This window comes from Bombus vosnesenskii, unplaced genomic scaffold, assembly GCF_011952255.1.
Source record: "Bombus vosnesenskii isolate JDL3184/JDL3185 unplaced genomic scaffold, Bvos_JDL3184-5_v1.1 scf7180000013289, whole genome shotgun sequence".
NCBI classification, from domain to species: Eukaryota; Metazoa; Arthropoda; class Insecta; order Hymenoptera; family Apidae; genus Bombus; species Bombus vosnesenskii.
Genome location: NW_022882942.1, coordinates 584,781 through 604,415, shown reverse-complemented (window position 1 = coordinate 604,415; position 19,635 = coordinate 584,781). Strand labels below are relative to the sequence as shown.

The following is a 19,635-nucleotide window of genomic DNA, read 5'->3' as shown; positions in this document are numbered from 1 at the left end:
GGAACTCGCCAATATTTTCCGTAGAAAAGAGGATGGTTCCTGTGACTGCTTGAAATTTGCAAATCGCAGAAGTTGTGGCACGACAAAAGCTTCACAGTGTCGGACATGAACAAACCTCACGAGGTCTAAAAAATAAATTCATGGAGTAAAGGCGAGGTAGCTGGTTGCGCGGTCACACATTTCAGACGAAAGGATTTGCCCCTTTCTCTTTCATAGTTATAAGTATTGCATGCCACCACGAAGGACGCACGCACCCGCGTTTAATACTTCACAGCAAAAGTAATGCATTCGCGGCTCTTTGATATTATTAATTCAGTAAAAGGAATAGCGATTCTCTGTTAAAACATTACAAAGTGGAATAGAATGAAAAAAAAAAAACGTAATTTTGCTTATGCTGTATGACATCGCTCTTTCTGCTTTTATTTATAAAGCAATTTATTCGATTAGTTTCCTAAAGAAATTATTTAATTTAGTATATTTCATTTAATATAACTTTGTTGAAAATTTCGAAATATTGTGCAGTTCTATTTCCGTAAAAGATTTTAATGGCCGGCATATTTAGAGTTTTATTAAAAAGCTAGAAAAAAGGAAAATAGGAAATACGAAGAGAATAATACTCGAACTTTTTGTTAGACCTACAATATCGCCCGATTTCATACTACATCGAACGTTTACGTATGGCTAAAAAAAAAAAAAAAATGCACGAAATAGATTACTAATGCATGTTATAAATGGATACGAATAGTTGATCCATTTTTATGCAGATAGAAACAAGTCAAAATGATCTTTATGGAATTCAATTTTCATTGCTTTGTCAACTTTCTACCTATTATTCTTTATCCACTATCAAAGAAATTGTTGATCGAAATAGTCCATCGCCTTTAATAAATTTGATTTTTATAATCGTTTCTAACACGGGATACTGAATCAGCTTACCCTAAATCTGGTGAGAGAAAGTCGAGGGTAGGATATAGGGTTTCGGGCCGGTCAAAATTGCAAGATAAACACAGCCGGCGTTAATAAACTCTTATCGGCGTGCAACCATGCGTGTCGACTTTAAGCCACAGACGCGCTAATCCTCTATGCTAATTTTGGTCGAACAGGAAAACGACGGCTGTAATACCATCCCCTTAAACACGCGTGTCCATCAGAGGGAACGCAGCCGTATACGAGAGCGATGCGTATAACTTTTCACGAAAAGAGACATACAGGGTGATACATACACTTGAATATCTACGTTGTTTTTCGAGATAAAAGTTGTATATTAATAAAAGTTGTTCAGTATAGAGGGAATTAATATGGCAGTAATAATATTTTCACATCTGGAGCAGTTTCGGAGATTTTAAGGTCATCTTCACTTTTTTAACTGAAATTATACATTGATTCATCGTAATGATTAAAAAAAAAAAGGAAAAGATACAATTAGTTAGCGAAAAACAAGTTTGAAAAAAGTAATTATTGGAAATATGTTATTACATAGTCTTGTGTCTATATTATTTCTTAATTATTATTAATAAATTGTCATTATCAAAATATTATACCGTCGATCTATTTGTTAACGTATTTATAAGTAATTAATATTAACTTTTAAAGGCTGTTGTTAAAGGAAATCACGTTTATGCTATCATGAACGAAATTTCACTTTAGTGCAATTTTTTAATCGTGAAAACCAATAAAATCAACAAATACAAGTGTTTCATTATTATTCAGTATTAAACGAAATAGTAAAGAGTGGTATTATTTGGGATAATTACAAATAACATCGCTATAGTCTTACAATGGGACGATAATGCTAAAAGAAAATTTACATAGCCTTTAAGACGCAATAATGATTAAGAAATAATATAAAAAATTATATCATAGTTTCAATTTTCACATACGATTACGAAAGTTGCTTATTAAAAGTTGATTGATAACACTGCGTTAGTAGTACTGGGCCATTCATTAAACTTTCTAGTGGCATGGAGAAGTAGTTGAATTACTGCAAGGGATAAAGAAAAGTTTCTATTTCCCGAAGGAATGAATTAAAAGTTATTTGAGCAATTTACATGATATTGTTTCCGAGAAATTTTATATTTTCTTATTAAGTTAAGTAACTTTTAATCGAAACATGCGTTCAACTCGTTAGACTTGTTAAAACTTCAGAAGTTATAGCTCTCGTTATTTGATTACAGGTTACGTCTGACAATTGGTAGTCTGTCCCTACTTGCTCATCTACGTCGTATCTTTGTCTTACGCTTTAATATAAGTTGATGGAAACTTCCTATACCTTGATCAATTTTTTGGCGTGTCTGTTCGTTTAAAAATAATGTCAAATAATTAAGCTTTAATTAATTGAAACATCCATAAGTAATTTTATTTCTAACAAAGCCGAGCAGCGTCGTTTATATCAATCTCTTTGTACCCAACAATATTATAAACACAAATCCTTCCATACACGTTCTGTATTTAGTTCGTTGTTTTTGAAAACGAAAAACGTAATTAAAAATCTGCGTATATACTCGAATCATACATTTAACAACTAGTTGGATAATTTACTTTTCGACGTGTCTACTTGCTCGCCCTTCATCAAGTGGAAACAAAAATAAAATGTTTAGATATCGTTCATTTTTTTTATTGAAAAACTGCATACTACTAGTAAAATCCATCTATGTTTGACTAATTATAACAATTAGCATAAGTGATTATTAAAAATTTTGTATATTTTAAATTCTTTATGTCTACATATTTCATTAAACCTCTTCAAAAAAAAAAATTCGATATATTGAAGGATTCATTTAAAATACGTACGAGTGTATTAATTTCGATGATAATTAATCATTTTCGCAGTAAGCAGTATACATATTTGTAAAGCAACATTTAAGAGAAAGAATTTTGATCTTATATCGTATCCTATGCTAATATATTCTGTCTAATACGTTCCACCAGTGCGGTATATCAAACGTAATCGTCCATGATTGTTTCATTTTAATTTTCCATGAAATTATGTTTATGCAGAGACGCCTCTTCGATGATGAATTCTACGATTTTGAAGGAAGCATTCGAACAGCGTGTAATCCGAAATCACCTGCCGGCATAAAAGGCAGCTATTCAAATGAAATGGTCATTATGGTACATGCGTATGAATTTATTGTGGCGATTAATTGATATCAAATTGATACTCTAGTAAAATTAAAACACCGTAATCGATACATTGGTGGTAATGAAATAATTGTAAGAGTTACAGGATAATCGATATATGGAGTAATAATTGGCAAATTTGGTGAAAATTTATTGCCATAATAACGATTGGAATATCATTTTCGAATAATTATAATTCTATGCTTAATTGAGTCGTAATACAGGCACGTGAAACAAAGGCTGAATAATGTAAATATGTTTCTGGTTGACTAAGAATATTCGATTGAAACGGTATTCCTGCATAATTACTGAAACGATCCTATTAAAACCAATTATTTTCAGCAATGAATACAATTCTCTAAAATATATTGTTGTATTAAGACAGATATATAAAATTTGTAAATGATACAATTTTAGAAATTTATGTAAATGCTCGATAGTTTGTTGATGCAAAAAATTTTAATGGAGGAATAATTCTGTTTAGAAAGAAAAAAGAAATACGTATTATACGATATATCGTAACTTACCCCAACTTTTGTGTCACTCTAAATCTCTATTCCGTCTTTTTTCGCAGATATGATTTCTTGTAATAATCGCAAAACATGCAAAACATGACAAGAATCTGCGACATGTAGATATAAGCTATTGGTTTCCGATTTGGCTCGCAAGTAGGTAACAAAGTTTGGAACATATGACATATCATGATTATGAACTGCAACTGAAATCATAAAAGAAAACGTTTTTTACTTTTGACGTGATACACATAATTAAGAATTATATACAGGGTGCGACAAAATATGGAATAAAATTTGTTCATTTAAGGTTTAGTTTTCGAGAAAAATCGAGTTTGAAATTTTATCAAGTATACTTTAACATGGCTAATATATTTATTGTATCTAATATTTAGTAGATGAAACGTATCTCTTTATCTTTGTAGTCTACCGCAGCCTACTTATCACTGCGTTCATAAACTATATTAGATATATAAATTAGATGTGTAAACTATATGAAGATATCACGTATATGTATTAGCATCACGACACGAATGTGTAGGACGATCTAATATCGAAGATTTTTGCTAAAAGTTTTCTATTCAAGTAAAATATAAAATTTGGAATGTAAAGAGCGGCAAAGGAAGAAAAGAAGGAATCCTACGATAGGATCGCAACGAATGGTCGCCTCGAAGTAGTAGCGTGAAACAAAAACAACGTTGTTCATGCACGACAAAGCTTAATAAGGCCTCTCATCGTGTTATAAGTAAAATGACACTCTAGTCTGTCTTTATTCGTAGCTGCAGTTCCACTCGTCGCAGCATGAAACGTTTTCAACTGGAAATTAAATGACCGCGTAACCCGATAAATCGCCGTGTAGATATCTCGCGGAGAAATAAAAGTTACTCACCAACGGATTATTTAATTAAAAAGCCCCAACAGTCGCCCCTTTTCCCGTGCGCCTAACCCGTTGTTTCCTGCCGGGACTCGAAACGCAAATCGAATCACCGCCAGTACACGTGTAATTCCACATCGGGCACTTACAACCCTTTCAACTCCCAGTGCAAAAACCCGGTTATCGAGTTAGGCAAGCCAAATGCGAGCCAATATACGGACTAAACGCGAAACATACATACAGGTTACGTCAAAAATGTTGGACAGAAACGTTCAACGCTAGAACTATATAAGAACGATTAAAATTTCGTTAAGATCAATTTGTAATTTTTCATGACAATTGTATAATCTTGCTAAGATATTTTTTAAGGGATCTGAATGATCTTCTTGCAAAATATATCGGTAAAAACATGTTTCTTTTCTGGCATTATTTATTTTTTCGTATACTTGTTATTCTGACAGGACATTGTCACTCTGATAGGAATTGTATGAGTACTTTGTTATCGACTATTTATAAAAATATTAAATTAGTTTTAGAATTGTGATATTCTTCTTGCTGAATATTATAATTTTCTCGGATATCAAAATTATCGACGTTAGAATCTATAATGTGAAAATTTCTTATTTTCTTTCCGTCTAACATTCCGTATTCTAATTTTTGCTTAACTATTTTGATACACCCTATACATACGTATACCTAGTTCGACAACCTGTTCGTAACGAATACCTACGTTTTTTTCTTTTTCGTTCTCGTCCACGAAAACATATTGCATCTCTTAACAATGGAGATTCGGTGGTCGAAGGCGTGGCCGCGTTTTATTGTTTCCCAAAGTACTCGAACGGAGTTCGAACAGCTTTTTATCCATTTTTCCACGATTTCTGGCTTAATCGGTGACTCGAATGAAATTTTCAATTGCGCAATCACTTTAGCTAAGAGCACGCCGATAACAGATAACAACGCGGTATTTGACTATCGATATTGTTCGATTAAGGTGTCTAGGAATTTTTCTTTTTACAACTTCGTCGAAAATAATAATGTTATCAGTGAAAAATCTGACAGCTGTCGTCTCTTTATCTTTGACAAGTATCGTCACTAACAATAAATGAGAATTAAATCAGTTTTTGAATTTTAAAATATTATAATGATATTATAAATTCCTGTACGATTCAACTAACATAATACTGTTAACAAAATTTGATAATTCATAAGTTACAAGTTATTAATAAATTGTAATTGTATCATAGTGACTTTATTAATCAAGCACGTGAAATTGTACAAGCTGCAAATTAAGAAGTAAAATTATTGTAGAATAGAATACTGTAACGAATAATTTGTATTATAACTCTTCAATTCACTAATATTATTGCTTAATAAATTACTGTGAAAGAGGACCCTGAAAATATTTTAACCTTTTGCGATTTAACGGTACCGTATAGGTAGCACCACTATTAAAATTCTATAGTAAAAGATATATCCTTAGAACCTATCCAACGTTTATAAATATTACTTCTTGCAGTATTCAAAATAAATTGGTCTAAAATGTTTAAAAGCGCAAAGATATTTCATTTTTTTAAAACAGTTCGTACGGTTTGCCAATATATTACGAAAGTATTTGACCAAAATCATGGAACACCGAATTTAATGGATGGAAATAGAAATCGCCGGAAATATCGACGACTAGAAAACCAACTGGATGCATTATTACAAAGTCTTTAGAAATAGACTCACGTGCTGACGAAACTGATGCCTTATCAGGAAACCGCAGGAGGATGAAACTTCGTGAACGAACATGATAAATTTGGAATAAAATTTATTGAATAAATCAACCCAATGGGTTAAGAAAATCTTCCAATGTAAGTGCGAACGAACCCGATGTGAAATTAGAAAATTGCAGGACATTAAAACTCGTAATTATTTATTTAAAATTGATATAATTGAAAAGAATTACTGTAACTAAAAGGGTTAGTAGATAAAATTATGCATTTGCATAATAATTCACTCGATCTTAAACGGATATTGATTCACGCATTACAAATTTAATTGAAATGTGAATTTATCAAATTCATTTTTAAATATCACTCGATAACTAAGAAACGGAACGATCGATAATCTCAATCATATCGAACGATGACTTGTGGCTGATTTTCGAGACTTTAATAAAAAGAAAAAAAAACAGTCATTTTAGTCGCATTATTTTCGCATATATTCCATTTACAAAAACTGATTTAATGGACAAGCAAACGAAGAGGAATTCTTGCAAAGAGAGTTGCTCGTTACGAAATGATCCTGCCTTTTTTATTCAAAAATCAAAATCTGTGATATGAAACGTTAGAACTATTATACAAAATTGCTTTCGTCAAACTCATGCTACGTGATATTCAGATGAATTCCAGATAAAACAAAAAGGTTTGCACAGAAACGTGATTTATTTCCGATACTTCCTTACTCTGCAAGCGTTGTATACCTTTTTGACATTTATATTTTATGACTATATGCATTTCGTCTATGATTCTTGGCACGTCAGTGAAAATATAAAGAATAATTTCAGTGCAACTATAACGATTGCTTTGGGTAGAGCATATTGAATTCTCGACCATTCAACCGGTTGATCAATCTTTTTTTAAGACTGTTATACATCTCTGAACGAATATATCGTTTCTCGCATAAATATTACACTGAAAGTAATTGTTTTTACGTTATACCGACGCGACGTGAATAATAATTTTATGCTTTAAATAATTAAGCAGTGTTTAGAGATGTGTATAACACGTAGAATACGTGACAATGGTAACATTAAATATTCATTAAAATTTTAATCAAAGTTTACTTCAAAAGAATGCAATATTGTATTATAATACAATGTATAATAATAAGAATATATAGAGAAGAAATATAGGAAGTCGAATAAAAGTTGGCTAATAAATATTAAAGGCGTGAGTTAAGGTACAACTACGTACAATTAATACGTACGTCTTTATCTTCATAAATGCACGATAACAAGAGGGATAACAAATAGTAAAGGATTAAAAAATGATTTCTGACAAGATAATGGCGTAATGATCGGGTAAAGTAGAAAAAGTACGGAAAAATGTAAGGAAAGAGACGCGAAGGAAATGTAACGTTCGTAAATAAGAAAAATAGAGAATCGTTTGCAGCTTCGACATAAGCGAAATATAAATTAGAATTTCAAATAAGGTCGAGATACAACGCGCTTTTTCATAAAAACTATTCCGAATTATAAAATTCTAACTAACATCGAATCCCTCGAATGACACGGATTCGCAGCTTCTCGACGCATCATAAATTCCACCCCCTGTTCTCATTGACTCGCCGTCACACACCGACGCCAACTCTATACTATTACCATTATCCAATCGACCAGTTTCGCAAACAGTTTCACCAATCGATCAACGAATTGTCCACGGTGGATCGGGATTTTCTACACCGCGTTATTCGCTTATATAGATTAATTTACTTAGCCAGTTGCGTATAACCGGTCGCGACGGTCGAACGTCAATAGCAATTTCACGTTTAAAAAATTCGCTGCAGGACAGCGAATGTAATTTTGCGATTACGCGATACGCGACGGTGCGCGGTGAAATGAGCGAATAACGCTTCCAGCAGGGCAATTCAGCGAGCGCAACGAAACACCGCCGACGATATATGCATTGCGGGCCATGTGTACGTAGCATGGCAGATAGCGGAGTCAGATAGAAAATGGGAACGTACCATTTGTAACCCCGTAATATATTGTTTCCAAGGCGCGATCCTCTTTTGCACTTGTGGGCCCAAGCAGGCGAGCAGATAATAGGTGTACATAATCACGTGCACGATGCAGTTTGGCATAATCGTGAACGTCCACATGCCGCCTGTAAATAACAAGGAGCGTTTAACACGTTCGGAAGAAAGGGATGGAAAATAGTTGGAAGCCTGTAACAAAGTTACATGGTCGCGCAATGAATTTTTTGCAAGAGGAGAATTTTATTTACGACTGTTGGAAATTCGCTCGTACATGTTCCTCTGTGTTTTATACCATGGCCATTTTGCATCGGCTTAATAGGTAAATTTGATACGTCGTGGCGCAATTTAATTTCCACTCATACGAGTCTTTTTCGGGTAGCTCGGTGTGCTGTAATAGTTGAAATGAAATTGTTTGCGCGAACCATTTACAAAGCTATGAGAGATAACTACGGGAACCGTAGTATTTGCAAATATAATGAGATCTTTTGAAATCGGCGATTATACAGTAGTAACGATAATAAAGAAATTACGATGACTAGAAGTAATATTTGTTAGCTTTCTTTAGAATCGACAAATAATATATGGTTAGAAGAATTAAGATACGCTTGCGTGATAATTTCTCACCTAACGATATACAGGGTGGTTGATAACTGGTGGTACAGGCGAAAAGGGTGATTCTAGGCGAAAAAAGAAGTCGAAAATATAGAATACAAATTTTTCGTTCGAGGCTTTGTTTTCGAGAAAATCGACTTTGAATTTTTGCTCGGTACGCGTGCAGTACGTTATAACGTAGATCTAGAACGTATCACTGTAGATCGTTGTCTCGATAGAAAAATTAAAAAAAAAAAAATTTTTTTAAATTTTTATTCTGTGTTTTCGACTTCTTTTTTCGCGTAGAATCACCCCCTTTCCGCTTGTACCACCAGTTACCAACCACCCTGTATAATGAGTTGACGAGTTGCAAATTGCAAATTATAGATTTCTTGTTTACAAATAGAGTAGTCGGATGACTCGTAATTTATACAATTTACTTATAATACCTCGTCTGCTTTATTACTAACTTTGTTACTGTTACGAGATTTGAGGAAAAACCGACATTGACAGGATCGCTTTTGTCGCGAACCCTTCAATTGTTATACGTATATTTAAGGAGCACAATCATTTGTATGAAATTGAAATTACAGGTAAATTTACGCGTATGTCTAAAGATTTACCTGGGACAAATTTGCAGGCTATCCACGAAAGGAAAGCGGTCGACGTGTGATGGTAAACGTGAAGAAAAGACGCTTGGTTGTATTTTTTTCTGAGAATGAAGATAACGGTGTCGCTCAACTCGAGGACTTTCAACATTAAGAGCCTCCACACCCATCGAGCCGTCTATTAAATACGACATAACTTTCGTAATATCGAAATTCGCGTTTGTTTAATGACTGTGGTACTTACGCGATAAGAGTCAGGGTCGTTTGAAATGACATGAGTCTCGCATCCGAGAGAGAATTTAGTGGTGAAGCCCGAGGTAAGTAGCTTTAAATATAAAAATATATTAATCGGTTTGAAGAATAGTAATGGTAACGTAACGACGATAAGGAATAAGTTATTTTTCCCAATTATATGAAAATTATTAATTAACAACAATTACATTAGACTATTTCGGATGAATAGAACGTGATATAGTAAGTTATTTCGGATGAACTCACCCCGTAAAATACAGTTGCGCTCGCGATGGCCATAGAGATGTTATAACAAATCATAAACTTATTTAGATTGTATGGTTTTCGATTTTTCATAAATAAAGGCCCAAAACGAAGAACAAAGAGCAGATAAAGAAATATAATTCCTAGCAATGGAAATGGACTGCCCATTAAGAACCAATCTGCTACTCTGGAATCTAAAATGGAGGATTCAAAAAGGCTATAAAATATAATATACAGTGCTATTTAATTATAGAATGTATATATCATAAAATACAGATCTAACAAATTGAAATTATCAACTTGAGATTTCAACCCTACATTCGCTATTCAGCTACATTTAATAATAAGTTAGAAATAATTACAAACCAAAAAGGAGCCCCCATTGAGCGGAGGTCACAAAATTATTTAAATAATTATTCAGTCAATTATCCATTGCGTTAGTATTACTCGATATTTAATGGAGGCATTTTTTAACATTAGCTGTATGTTTAAAATAATTATTCATACCGTATATACTAATTTTTTGCCAAGTACATGTCTAAAATAAATGTCTTGTAAGTTTTATATATAAATTTTGTCACTATAATCACGACAACCGTGTTTTATTATAATGCTAGCGAAATTTCATAAAATGAAGAACATTCGTGGCAATTTTCTAGCATATCCAGGCGATATCCAGGTTACTTTGGTCTCGAGTCAAGCCAAGTCGGTCAAACGAGGTCCCACGGTATTTAAAATATTCTATGTTTTCAATTAAATCGAAGGAAGCTAACCTGCTGCATCTTCCATGATGTAACGATACGTTTCTAAGAATCCCACTTTCTGCAAATAACAAAGAAAATGTCCCAGACGATCTTACAAATAATTAGAAAAATCAAGTACAATCCTGTAGAACGAAAAAATTACGAGCTAGTTTATTAATCGAAAAACAATCAACAACATCACAGAAATAAGAAAAGTACGAGCTTAGAGACATTAAATAGAGTAATGACTTTGTATTGTACGATGATATATTTGTATGTATATGATTGTACTTGATGTAGTTAAATGTCAATGATCGAATAACCTACTATCACCACTGCTATCACCATATTAAATTAATCATATCGAATTATACTTTCCTTTAAAATGAAAATATATTCGAAAATCACAGTAATAAATACAAAACTAAATACGTTGTTGTCCCAACAACGATAATTAAATTCGCCACGATTCCCAACATTTTACTTATAATCCGAATAATAACACTTCGTTCGAACGATTGATTTCTTAAAAATCGGCACACAACTTTTATCCAAAATTATACGATATTATTTCACTCGAAATAAATTTGAAATTTTCGACAACTACTACTTTTGACAAGTGTAACTGGCTTTGACAAATTTTTACTGTCGATTAGACTTCAGAAATAAAAGAAAAAAGCAATACCTGTGGCACATGAATTGGGAGAGCCTTCCCATCTTGGCCGTCGAGTTTGAAGATATCGACTGACATTCGGGTTACTGAACGATTCGAATAGTGACTGACTATCGACGTTAACACCGTCTTTCGTGGCGGCAACCTACTGTCTAAGTTCATCCGCAGGGCAAGCACCCCTAGCAGTGACTCGGGAACAGGAACGTAACACACAAGCACAGTTCCCTGCAAAGGGTTTCTCGGACACCCTATTTTAATACGATAAAGAAACGCATTCAAGACTAGTAGAACAGGAAATATTGCTTACAAATAGATCATTAAAATAAAATGTTGAAACTACGAAAGAACTAAATTTAAACAAACATTTAGTAAGTTATATGGAAGTTATGGTTCAAAGAAATCTTTCCTACATTTTTTTTTCTTTTGTTAGAATTATAATAACATAACGATAGTTTTATGTTTTGTAGCTAATCTAAAATTAAAGGATGTAAATCTAGAGCGAGATGAATATGTGAAACAAATGATTTAAAAATGTATTCGTAATGAATACTTTAATAACAATATTAAGTTAATAACGTTGGTAGTATTTGTAATGTAAAAGGATAAAGATGGATTACGATTATACGTATATTAGGTAAATTTATTTCTGTTATATCATATGGTTTCTTGGAAATGAAATGATAAATTAAAAAATGAACCAGCGTTGACACGTGTAATAGGCTTTTGTCAGTATTATGTTAACACAAGTTCGTTTAATCTTACAATTTATAAGTTACCGCGGTTTTGCAAAATTTCATGACTATTAATCGTTGCACATGCTTTTATAATTAATTATGCATACAGACATTTTATACTGTTTGCTAAAATTGCCCAGTATGATTCAATGATACTGGTAATTAAACATTATTTCATTAACACGGCTTATTGCGAATCAAACGCAAATATGAACAATGAAAACGCACTTGAAATAAAACGATAATGATGTTGTACGCCAAGGAATTAATGGAATTACCGGTCCATTTCTTTCCCTAAGATGATATAGTAAAGCATTTACTATACATGAAACATTACATGACATACTATACAACATTACATGAAAATATCATTAGAAAAGTTTTGCAGTACTAATAATCGTTCCATTTCGACAAGATCAAGCGTCAAAGGATTCTGTTGATTTCAAACGAAAAAACTGTGCTGCGATGGTTGCAAACAGTAGTTTGTATGCTCCACATAGTATAAACTTAGTATTATAGATACACATAGGGCTTCTCGATATGCTGTCACTTGAATCAGGATTAGTCGGTAAGTCGCTGTTCTACGATCTACAACGAAGGCAGTCACCAATTAACTTCGTATCTTGATATTAGAAATTTAGTAGCAGTCCCTTCCTTAATCAGATCGACCTGCTGCCAGGTTTCGCCTATTTAACCGAGACGAATAGATTTTCGTGGCTGGAATTCATTAGTTCTTTCGGAGGCAACCTGATAAAGTTCTGTCGCCGGAATATTTGTCAAACACGATACAACATTTTTAATTACAGCGTACAAAGAATCAATTTTTTAGCTTTATAGCGAACCATATTATAGAAATGCAAATTGACAGGTGAAATGGAAATAAAAATATGACGGCACAACCTTTTGTTTAAATTGCAATATAATTAAATAAGAACTATATATAAACCATTTAGAAGATCATAACATTGAGTTATGCATATACCGTAAATTATCACATAGATTCTCCAAGGTTTTCCATTTCGTCAAAGACGTAGAGAATATCCTCTATATTTACGCCTGAATTCTGAATAACAAAACGGAAGAAATTCGGTTTTTCGTGCAGTGGTTGATAATTGATCATCAAACTACCCCTTTTGATCATTTTTTCTTTTAACTTTGGTGCAACCTATTAAAATAAATAAATTTTTATTAAATATATCTTTGTGACATATTATCCTTGTAATATTTTAAGCTTTATACATTGATTTATTTTCAAGAATAAACATTGTTCGATAGGAGTGGTAATCAATATTAGATACATACATATTTTTAGGTTGTCAGTTATTAACTGCTAGTAAAAGCGAAATGATTGTTATAAAATGAAATTCTTATCTCTTATCTGATAAGGATAAGACTGCTTATCTACCATAGAAGGTACAGATTTCTATTGTACCTATCATCGATATCATACTTTTTAATTAATTTATAAAAATACGAAATATGTACTTAATGATCTCATACAACATAATTGCAATTTAACTGTTCTTATAAACATATCACTAATACAATATATATAAAAAAGAAAGTATTAATTCCATTTTGTAGAAAGTGATTTGCAAACTGTATGTAAAATTGAAAAATTCATTTTACGATTCATTTATATAAATAATTAAAGTTTGTTAACATTATTTATTGTCGGCCACTTAATTTATATATTATAAAAAAAGGTTTAGAACTTAGATGAAATGCACATTTAAAGTAATTCTAAACTTTCTTAAAACATTAAGTATATTTTAAAAAACTGTTTAAATGTATTACAAATATGTATATATGTATAACAATTTTCTATACATTATATTTGAATATTTCATCGTTCTAAAACATCCCATTTTTTAGTATTTAAATATTACGATGAAAATATAAAAAATTTAATCAACTTACTTCGTTTAATCGTTTCTTGTAATCGTTAACTGAATTCTGAATTCTTAGATATGGTGGAATAAACCAGAAACACACATTTATAAAACACGGTTCCGTCACTAATTTAAAGCCATCTCTTTTCTCAACTTCCTCTTTGAAGAGAGCTGAAAGTTTCATTAAATGATCGACATGCTTCTCAAATCCTGAAGTACCCTGAAACAAATTTCCTATTAGTTCTGTAATATATTCAATTCTCAAGAAATAAATAAATGATGACAGAAATTATTTCGACTTTATATAATATAAAAAATATCAAGAAAGCAAGAATTACTGAGTTATTAAACTTTTCTTCTTTGATTATATTAGAAAACATTAATGTTTCTTAAGCATGGTACTTTCAAACCATAACTACTATTAATACGTAACTACTAATACCATAACGTAACTACTATTAATAACAAATTCGTATTATTACTAATAAATTTCTGATAATTACATAGATGTATTGATGAATCACATCATTTAATTCTTGTGGCGTGTCAAAAGAAGGAACTATACACATATCTCGAAATAACTAACGAAATAAAATATATATTTTCTAGTAATTATCATTAGTAATATTCTATTAACAAATAAAAAGTAATAATAACATTTTTACGTGTTTCCAACAAAGAAGAAACGAGAGTATAGATACACGTTAGTTTTTCTATTGACATGTATGTTGGTGAATGTCATAGGAGTCAGTAAAACAACTTCATTTGTGAATAAGTACAAAATACTAGTAGTCAAAACTCTGTTACACTAAACTATAGTAACATTCTGTCTTAGTCTTATCTGTGATTCAATTAAGACATGTTAAATTTGATAGAATCACTGAGAATAAAATCTGAATTATAATACAGATTGGAATGCTACTTGTTAAGCATTTATCAAACATCAATATTATGATTTAATAATTTATTATTCAAATCTTTAATATATATATATGTATATTAAGAATATTATAATATGTATATGCGTGAGTGAGGGATGAAAACTTTGAAAGTTACTCATCTAAATCCACTGCTATCGTCAGACTCTCTTGAGAATTTCAGGAGATTCTTTTATGATCTTGAAAATGCACTGAGATAGATGCAATATGAACATTCTTCGTTCCTAACAGGGGAAGTTAATATATGCACAAGTATACTGGTAAACACTTGAAACATAGCATACAGACCCTTATCTCATACGGAGTGCATCGTAGCACTTGCTTAAACCACAAAGTACAAGATGCACAATTATAGGAAGATCGGGGGAAAAAGTGCTACCAAGGCTAGTTTTTCACATATTTGCATAAGTGGTTAACACTTAAAGATTAATAAGGGAAGAACAGGTACCTATGTATCATACAAGTAGGACTTGTGTTGTGTTCGGTGCATGTGAAACCTTGCATGGAGTTCGAAGAAAGAGTATCTCTGAACAGAAATTATCTACTAGATATAAACTGAATGATTTTATAAAAACAAAGATAAGTTAAACCAAATATTTCATTCCTGAATTACCTTAGCCTGCCACATGAACCAAAATTTCAACACATCTGGTCTGCGTCCACACTGCAAATACTTATCCCCAACATCTAGATCTCTAGAATAAAATTTATCTTTTTGAAAAAGATAAGGAGCCTCTTTAGAGTGAGCTTCCTTAAAAATGCTTTTGTGTTTAGACAAAAGTAAGGAGCATTGTTGAGGAACGGCCAACAGTTTGTGCGGATTAAATAGAATAGAATCTGCTCTTTGTATTCCTCTTAAAAGTACACTGTGCTTTTTGCTAAATACCAAACCGCCTCCCCAGGCTGCATCTACATGTAACCACATACTGAATTCCTGGCAAGTATCTGCAATCTCGATCAATGGATCGAACGCGCCCAAAACCGTCGTTCCTAAAAATAAACATACTTATTAGCGATTGAACCCGTGTATTTATATGACATATCTCTGTTACATTATCGTTCAACGAACCTGCAGTAGCAGTAACACAAAATGGATAATTTCTCTTTTTTTGTACCTCCAATATATTAAATCTCAAATCGCTGACATCCATTCTGCCATAATCATCAGTCTTTATGAGAACAACTTCTATATCGCAAACGTTTCCCCACTTTGAAATCGAGTAATGCGCGTCTTCGGACGTAAAAAGCACTAGCTTCATAGATGGTATATTTTTGTTCTAAAACATACAAAAAAATAATGAATATTAGTTATTACAGAGTATAGATATTAAATCCGAAATGTTAGTTACAAAGCTTCATAAATACGTAAAAAAATTTCAGAATATGTACTTTATGTTATTTTTTATTGCATTAAAGCCATTAATTATAATTATTAAACGTTGTTATAGCTTACATGTATTGAAGATAAAAATTCTAAATTATATAAAATAAATGAAACGTCGAAGATAAAAATACATATACAGGGTGTCTCGTTTTTGTATTCTCTATATTTTATATTCCGCGTTTTTTGTATTCCCTGTACAAGAAGATTAAGGTACCTGTGTCTGAAATGCTTACTATAAAAGTTATTTTAATCCTAATTTCACCAAATTTGAAAGACAGCGAGACATAATAAACTACTTAGTATCTTTCCTTGTCTCTCATATGCAAAACTTTATAAGATTAAAGTATTTGTTAAATTAAGCATTTACAAACATAAATACATAATACTTAATGAAGAATATGATCATGAAAAAGAATGTCTTGAATCAGCAAACGTGTTCTCTTCGAACCAACTAATTAATTCATCATTGCAAGTAACGGAGATATGGTTTTGTAGCAGAATTATTGAGACACTCTGTACATCTTTCACCCTGTACAAAAAAATTATAATTTTTAAGAACTATTATTACAAAATTAGTGACTATCACGGACGTGAAAAAACCTGTTCCATTTATTCCGCCTTATCATACAATCTTATGACCAATAATCTGCATCTCCAATGGATACCACGGTTATTATCAGGCAATACTGTTAAATAATTTAGAATATGGTTTTATTGCTACATTAACCAAACGATGCGATATCAGCGCTGTTTATTAAGGTAATAATTACTCACATATTGAACTTTCTTCCTGAACCAAAATCGAGCTAAGTTAATGGCGGTACCGTTAGCGAAGGAACCTCCTGGACAGAAAAGACCGTCTCCGATAGTAGTACCATTTTCGTCCTTGTAAAACATGCTTAATAATTTTGTAATCACGGTGCTTTCCATTAATGTTAAGACCGGTGCCACCTCGTAAGTATACACTGAACAATTCAACGCGTCTGTGAGCCATTGTCCGGCTAAACCGTATGGATCCAATCTAAATCAATTTTTATCCAATAACGCGTATACATTACATTTCCTAATTTCAACAGCAAGTAACAAAGTTACGTTCAAAATTTTTTAATTATTCATGTTAATAATTAAACCTTAGCAAAAAATGTCATTCGAAGTCTTAATCACATTTTATAAGAAATAAAACAAATCGTAATATTAATGTTCAAATACATAAAATTATTTTACACATCGATTTGTTACGTGCTTTTGCGAATATTAAAAGTAAAATTCAAAGTATCGTTAACATACATGCAATATGGAAGTAGATATACTTAAAAATCATTCTTCATAACATCATCAATCATAACTTTCTGTTTCTCTAGTATACAGTCTTAATATACAAAAGGCACAGATTTTAATTAATACTAAAAATTAATTTATTATTTGCACCTGAACTTTTATTAGGAAAAAAGAAAATTTCATAAATGTAATATAATTGAACACTTTATAAAAGGTGCTAGATTTTGTTTATTCAGATCTGACTCATAAATTTTTCAGATCTAAAATAATACAAATAATAATATGTACTATTAAAGAATTTCAGACGTTAGAATATATGTTTCATAAGCATTTGATTAAATTATCCAATTCTTTGCAAATTATAAATAATTTTTAAAATGATTTCTATTCGAAACGAGACTTATGCTCTTATCGATATCTCACCCAGAAAATAACTGATTCATAAAATAAGGATGGCCTGTCTTAACGCTATACTTAAAAACCTTAGTCGCGACCTCCAGAAGGCAATCTTGATTACGGGGCTCTTCCTGCAAATTAAGATTTATAATATCCCGCAGATGACCCGGTTCTCTCCATCTCAACACAGGATTTTCACGGGACACACTTTCGAAGGTGCAATCGATCAAGGTTGTGATAAGATTCTCGAGAAATTCTTTGTGCCTTTCGACGCATGGTGTGCTCCGCCAATCAGACATTAAAATGAACGCTTCACGCTAAAAAACGTAGTGAAATGAGAAAACAAAGTTGAAGCGAAAAACGTACTGATTCGCTCGCGATTGGCCCCTATCATATATAAGCGAGGCACAAGGTCCTCGCAAATTTACGCAATTGCGCTTAACAAGGAAACAAAAGAGTGGTATTCGGGGTACGAAGTTGATGGGACATAGCGAACGATTTGCATTGGATTAAATGCGCGAATACGTTATGCAAACTAGCCTCGCTGTGATTGACTAACGTCATCGATCTTGGAAATGAAGAGTTTCAAAAAATAGAATAAGTGTTTCAATGTCGTTTGACATTTATTTAAAGCTTCAATATGTACAAAAATTAGTAGAGAAATATGTATACATGAAAGATCATAAAATTACACAGTACAAAATATGCTTTGTACTCAGTTATCAAACCCTTGCAATTCTCTAATGCCTAGGAGAATTAGTTTGATGTGAGCGTTTGTATTGGCTATCTCTTTATGGAAATGTTTAATTTGCTGTTCCAGTAGTTTAATTCGAACATTGATAACAGCCAGAGCATCGTGTAAAGAAAATTCCATATAATGCCCTAAACCAATATCCAATAGAATTGTAGAAGCATCGGGAATGTGTGCTTCAATAAAGAAACCTTGTCCAATATCTACTTGAGTTTTAAAGCCACTTTTATCAAAGCCATTGTTTTGAATGGTAGTTATCATACCCTTTAACTGAAGAAACTCTGCAATTTCTCCATTCTTAGTATCGAGTTTCTGCTCTAATATAGCAAGATCCTTCTTCAACACATCATTGACAAACGTTTCAAACTTGAAAATCTTTTCCTGAATATCAGGATTCATAATTGAGCAACCTGGACGACATAAAAATTACAAAAATGTTCCATTTTCATCCCATATTATTATAAACTTCATAATATCAAAAAAACTAAATAGTGTAAGTATATAGAATATAGGTTATGATAATTTCATAGAATATCATTATGCACAAAAAGTGCAATTTATTATCAGATACACTTACTACAAATAAATATAAATAATAGATCCTTTCAAAACACTCACTTTGTGCTATTTATGTCCAATTAATCGCATACAGAAATAAAATATCGACGAGTATTGAGGTTAATATACACATAATCAACTAGCAGCTTTTATTCTAACATTGTAAACAATTGCGAATTATATTACGCGCACACAATGCAGTATTTTATACCAAAAATTCCGGAGACACAAAAATTATATAAATACACACTATTCGAATAAAATACACTATTATATTATTTACAAAGCACATCTAATTATACGCTCGTGAAAGTGCGCCAAATGTGCTTCTAGCGGAAGATGTCGGG

The 19,635-nt window shown here is 32.0% G+C and overlaps 3 protein-coding genes across 4 annotated transcripts; all 3 read right to left on the bottom strand.

Moving 5' to 3' along the window:
* Positions 1 to 2,754: 2,754 nt before the first annotated feature.
* LOC117232640 (elongation of very long chain fatty acids protein 1-like) lies at positions 2,755 to 11,691 on the bottom strand. The gene is made up of 8 exons (XM_033492149.1): positions 11,370 to 11,691; positions 10,715 to 10,763; positions 9,945 to 10,135; positions 9,691 to 9,771; positions 9,462 to 9,624; positions 8,236 to 8,375; positions 3,648 to 3,838; positions 2,755 to 3,067 (listed from the first exon to the last, which is right to left on the bottom strand). The coding sequence occupies exons 1-7, from the start codon at positions 11,517 to 11,519 to the stop codon at positions 3,674 to 3,676; spliced, it is 939 nt and encodes a 312-aa protein (XP_033348040.1). The 5' UTR covers positions 11,520 to 11,691; the 3' UTR covers positions 2,755 to 3,067; positions 3,648 to 3,673.
* A 1,300-nt stretch (positions 11,692 to 12,991) lies between these two features.
* Positions 12,992 to 18,360, bottom strand: LOC117232637 (cysteine sulfinic acid decarboxylase-like). Its single transcript, XM_033492144.1, has 6 exons — positions 18,007 to 18,360; positions 17,080 to 17,326; positions 15,991 to 16,198; positions 15,535 to 15,911; positions 14,012 to 14,203; positions 12,992 to 13,256 (listed from the first exon to the last, which is right to left on the bottom strand). The coding sequence occupies exons 1-6, from the start codon at positions 18,276 to 18,278 to the stop codon at positions 13,083 to 13,085; spliced, it is 1,470 nt and encodes a 489-aa protein (XP_033348035.1). The 5' UTR covers positions 18,279 to 18,360; the 3' UTR covers positions 12,992 to 13,082.
* Positions 18,361 to 18,577: 217 nt separating this feature from the next.
* On the bottom strand, positions 18,578 to 19,635 carry LOC117232641 (protein UXT homolog). Of its 2 annotated transcripts, none has more exons than XM_033492151.1 (2): positions 19,308 to 19,635; positions 18,578 to 19,140 (listed from the first exon to the last, which is right to left on the bottom strand). In XM_033492151.1, the coding sequence occupies exon 2, from the start codon at positions 19,127 to 19,129 to the stop codon at positions 18,695 to 18,697; it is 435 nt and encodes a 144-aa protein (XP_033348042.1). In that variant the 5' UTR covers positions 19,130 to 19,140; positions 19,308 to 19,635; the 3' UTR covers positions 18,578 to 18,694. The 2 variants fall into 2 exon arrangements, with proteins under 2 accessions (XP_033348042.1, XP_033348041.1); XM_033492150.1 differs by having other exon boundaries at positions 19,349 to 19,633.